The 5,241-nt window shown below is 38.9% G+C and overlaps 1 protein-coding gene across 2 annotated transcripts in view; it reads right to left on the bottom strand.

Annotated features, from left to right (window-relative positions):
• SLC39A9 (solute carrier family 39 member 9) overlaps positions 1–5,235 on the bottom strand; it is a 20,509-nt gene extending 15,274 nt beyond the window's left edge. Inside the window, exons 1-2 of one of the 2 annotated variants that reach the window (XM_035889805.1) lie at positions 4,982–5,069; positions 2,219–2,300 (exon numbers count right to left, since the gene is read on the bottom strand). Coding sequence is in view for 1 of the 2 variants with exons in the window: in XM_009634191.2 (XP_009632486.1) it covers positions 4,982–5,077 (96 nt within the window). In the remaining variant the exon portion in view is untranslated. Of the gene's footprint in view, positions 1–2,218; positions 2,301–4,981 lie in introns of both variants that reach the window. The other variant, XM_009634191.2, reaches the window with a different exon arrangement.
• Between the last annotated feature and the right edge of the window lie 6 nt (positions 5,236–5,241).

The raw sequence follows: 5,241 nt of genomic DNA, 5'->3' as shown, positions 1-5,241 counted from the left end.
GAATTGCTCTATTTGGCACTAATGATTACGGGGGTCTAATTCACCCTCTAGGGCCTCAAACTGTAAGGCCTGCAGAGACAAAGAAAAACTGACAGTGCCTGAAAATTGAAGCAAGCTTTCAACTCTGTTTTATGTCCATTCCGGGTTTGTTTTCAAATATATCCTTCCTACTAGAAATCATACTTAAATGTGCAAATTCCCTAAAATCTCTGCTAGGTGTGGTACAGCACCAGACAAATTGCCTCTTCCCCAAAAAAGCCAATCCAAATAACAAAGGAAAATACAAGAAAGAAACCCAAATTACCAATGCAAAAACAGAAAGACAAGAGCCCCAATAATGTAAATGCATCGACAGATACAAATACATTGCTCAAGTATGAGTATAAACGGCTAAGCCAGCTATATTTTTTTATAACACAGAAAAGGGCTAAGAAAAGTTTTAGGACTACTGAAAGAGAAAAGGAAGATTTTAGAGAAAAAAGCAGCAGGAGCTGTAATTTCACCTGCAGGTTTAGAGACACAAGGAATGAAGTCAAGCTATTCTAAGACTGATACATGACAGATGAACTATATTTCAGTCTCTAAAACAAACAGCCGCTCTTGTGCAGAAGCTTGTCCTTAAAACTGCCATACTTTAATAGCCTATTTAATAGGCTATCATCAAAGAGCAGAATTTCTTTAAAAGCATAAAACTGTGGATAAAAAAGTAATTTAAGAGAAAGATACTTTTTTTTTTTGTACTTGAAAGATCTGAGGTGTTCCATGTGTTTAAAAAAAAAGGTCCCAGGTGAAGTTTTAGAACTACAGTATTACGGCACTTGCAGAAAGTCAAGTAGCTACAAAATACGGCAGAACAGACTAAATCCCCAAAACAGGTCCAAAATCAGAACTACAAAAAAAATAATTTAAAAAGGCTTACTCAAACTAGAGTTTGAATGAGGGAGCTGCGCCAGTCAAACTGATAACGGTGCTAATATACATTTCATATCAGTCTTTTTCTTTTTAATCTGATCAGGAGATGCATAAATGCAGAACGGTGCTTACTTTTACAACCATTTCTAAGACTTCGAGTAACATTTAAAAAGGTTTAAAGACTGTAAAGACATGTAGGGCAATGCAAAATGATATTCCACTCTCCAAGTAATTACAGACCACAGCACTCCCCTCTCTCCTCTGCAAAGACAGGGTTTAAAATAGATTTGTTGGGCAAGTATTGCAAATTTGAAATTAAACTCTAACAAAAAAAAATATAAATTAATATTTTTATAGTATGGTAAAGAAAAATAATTTAGTTCATATTCCAGGGAGAATCCCTACAAGACTAAAAAGCACACACATAAAGAGTTTATAAGTACTTGTTACTATTAGTAGGGGTTGTCTTCCTAGTTATATTCTAATTCGGGGCCAAAAGCTTAGAGTTATCACCCCTCCCAAATAAATTCTTTTTTACCAATATAAGAACAGTTTACTCTTACTTTTTGCTTCGCTGTGACTACAACACTGACATCCTAAAGTCAAAGCCATGTACTGAAAATCCAGTTATATAAACATCTAATAGACTCTAGAATACGACAACTTGCAGGGGCTGTTTCTCATCATTTCTCTAATAGCCCTTATCATATTGCAGGTAGCAACCGTGGGAGTTTAGAGCCTCATAACAAGTGTGTAGCATACATTTTGTGGCAGAACCATCATCATCTTCCACGCACAACAAGATGCCTAGGTGCTACCGAAATATTAATGTTAACTGCTAAGGACCTGGAGACAGAGGTCAGTGTTTGACTAACCGGAAAATCACATATCCTTATGATGCCATCAGTTCTCCTTCATGCACCATAGTGACACCTTAAATTGCTTAATCTCACCAAAATAGGCAACACTTGCATAGAACAAATAGGAGGCTCTAGAGAGATGCACAACTAGCTTTCTGAAAGCAGGCCAAATGTGTTCAGAAGGAAACAATTAGAGCATTACTAGGGAAAATTCAAATAGTAACGAAAGAGATGAAAACACCTGTAAAGTTTCCACAAGCATGCACTGCATGCTGGCATATATAACAATTATACTTGGTAAATTGTTATACAGTGGCAATCTACGTGAAAAGATAATCCTTCAACACCCACTGTTCATAAAGTTGTTTTGCAAAAATATAGTATCTTACAAGGCAAAACAAGATTATTTTTATACAGCAGCACTATAATCTCTTTTACGTACTTACATATATAAACACGGGGGAAAAGCATCAGAAGAAATACTGTTTTATTACAACTCCAGAGTACTGCTTGCTTTCATTTGGGAATCTGTGAATTTTAAAGATCCATGAAAATAATACACACTAACAGGTTACTGTTTCAAGAGAAGTCCCCATCTCCTTTTCACTACAGGACAGACACAGTGAATACACCAAACTAATAATTGCAGCCTACCCAGACAGGCAAGAGTCCTCTAGTTTGATCCAAGAAATCAAGCCATTTCAGTTACAAAAACACTCGTGTGTCTCTTGTTAAAAACAAGAGCAACACAGTAAATAGCATTAAAAAAAATGCATGGGAAAAAAATCTTGAATTCTGCAAATTAGCAAGCTGTTCCACAGGTCAGTATTTGGTTTAAATCTGCATGGTATTGAAACTCTTACTTGGATCTAGCAAAAACTCACACCCACTTTCAGCAGCAAGCAGTCCCAGCCCAGTCAACACTGCCTGCCCCCACTACACCAGCAAAAGATTTGAACTGCTAGAACTCTTATTTTACTTTCTGCATTTAGGCTACAACTTAGCAGATAGCCTGAAGTACTGCTATAGTGTTGTTTCCAGCCCAAAGTTAGCCCAACACAGTACTGTAAATTAGGATTAAGCTGAAACAGTACATCCGCATACAGAAATAAAGTGAAGCCAGCCCTGTTCAGTCTGTACCTTTTTACCACCAATGCTTAGACATACCTGGCTTCGCTGGAGTTTTATACTTTCAAGAATATCCAAATCTAATTAAAATAATAGAAACCAGCATGAAATCATAACACAGCCAATAGGTTCCACAGCAAAAAAACTCATCTGAATAAATGTATTAATGCAAATGAATAATTTTATTGTTCTCTGGCCTCTGGGGTATGCTGTGTAAAGCATTCATTTTTGTTTTCTAACCATTGTAAGTGGCCAGTGGGAGGAGGTATTTTCCCTCACTAAGGCCATCTGCAGAACTTTTTGCAAACCATAGAACACACAGGCCAAACAGTCATTTCAGTTTAAAATTGTCCACGTTGCACAGGCCTAAGCAGTCATTTTAAACAAAACAATTCTAACTTTTAACTAGAAACTTCCAGGATTAGCTAGTTATTTGCAGAGATTCCACTCCTCTTTTAAACCAGCATAGCATGTGGACCCTTACAATACCCTATTTAAGACAAGTGTAAAACCAAATTAAGAATTTCTGAGAGTCTAAGATACCGCAATCAACTTGATTGCACATGTGCGTACCATTGGTAAAATACTGCACACACAAAAAGCTAATAAGTATGTAATTATGGCTTATGCAGAGTGCTATGTTTTTGGACCCACAATAGATCTGTATTCCTGCAGCTGTTGGGAGCCCCAAAAGATTTAGGAGCCCCCTGATTCAACTGTATAAATAAGACACAGATCAAGAACTCTACCTCCAAACAACATATATATATATGAATATAAAGTCAGAGACAACAGGTGACTATCAAGCACATACATGAGGAAATGCATAATTAAATACCAAAAGAGACAATACTAGCATGCTAGGCAGGCTACTCAGCAAGTCTGCAAGAACAACCTTTGCAGACTTCAGGGCAAAAGCGAGTTTTGAAGAGCAAGACAGTGGAAGCAACAGCCTTGAAGTCACATATGGGAAGGTCTATCAAAGCATCAGACAAAGCACTGGCAAACGAGAACTATGCTAATGTTCACATAAAGACTTCAGAATATTTTCTCATGTTCCAATCCGTTTAGCTGAATTGTACCATTACTAAAATGAACGGCCTTTCCTTCCGTGCTGTTCAGAGTCTACTGGTCCCAAAGCCTCCTGGTAACAATGGGAACAAATGACAGGTGCAGCCAGCTCTGTGACTTGATGGAAGAACAAGTTACATCTCTCTTCCAGAACTTCACTTTCCAAAAGCATCACTGCTTCCAGTAGAAACAGGAAACCTCTCTTACTAAGAGAGCTCTTACTACCTCAGAACAGCTAAACTCTCACTACACCACATCTGTATACAATAACTGTCACTTAGAAAGATAAAAAACCTTCGGGCAGGATACTAGGAGACCTTCAGAGACATAACCCCCTCAACAATCACCTCTTAGAAGCACCTAAATACAATCACTTGTGAACTCCACTTCTTGTACCACTTGGAAACTCATTCAATCCATAAAAGTCTCCCTTAACAACACTTTACCTATCCAAGATATTTTCCCTAAAGAATGCCTTCAGTTCCATGAGACAGAACCACAACTTGAAGTTGTGCTGTAATCAAAGAGTTTAACTTTTCACAAGTTGTGAACAAAACTGTGAACCAAACCAAAGTTTCCTGAGAATGTTCTCTGAATTGTTTTTAGAAGCCCTAATTTGAGACATAATAAAAGCTTATACACATAATAAAAGTTAACCGCTGACACAGTTTCTGACACAAGCTTCTAAAAATAACTATGTCCAGCTGCTACCACGTCCTCCCACTAGACACTGATACTTTGCTTCATCTGTAGCTGAGATGCTTGGATCAAATTTGGCACGCTTAAATGGCTTCCATACACACAGTAGGGTAAGCATAGTTTTACACTGCAACTTTGAATATCGCATTCACAACTTCCTTAAAAAAAGTCTTGCAAAGTTGCAACACCGCCCCTGTCAGCACTGCCGCACTTGAAAGGGGAGAGCACTAACTCCTTCTGGTAGATCTTTCCGCCTAGATTCTGCTATTCTCCCTAAGCAACCATCGAGCAGTTTGGCAAAGCTGTCTTACCTCGGAAAAATTAACTGCCAAGGGGATAATTCCTGCCACATAGCAGGCGACCAGCATGGCCAGAGACAGCAGGCAGATGGAGCGGAAGTCATCCATTTCGCTGCTTTCTGTCCGGTCCCTTAAAGTGAAATTCAACAGCAACTTTTCCACCTCGCCCCGCACTCCTTAACCCGTGCAGACACCGAGCTCCCAGGAAAGGCTTTCAGCCATGTCTCTCTTGCCCGGCGGCTCCAGCCGGCTCGGCCCCCAGCGGCGGCCCC

Source organism: Egretta garzetta, unplaced genomic scaffold, assembly GCF_000687185.1.
Source record: "Egretta garzetta isolate BGI_Z169 unplaced genomic scaffold, ASM68718v1 scaffold2, whole genome shotgun sequence".
Classification (NCBI taxonomy): domain Eukaryota; kingdom Metazoa; phylum Chordata; class Aves; order Pelecaniformes; family Ardeidae; genus Egretta; species Egretta garzetta.
Note: the sequence above shows the minus strand (reverse complement) of the source record. Positions and strands in the feature narration are given on the sequence as shown.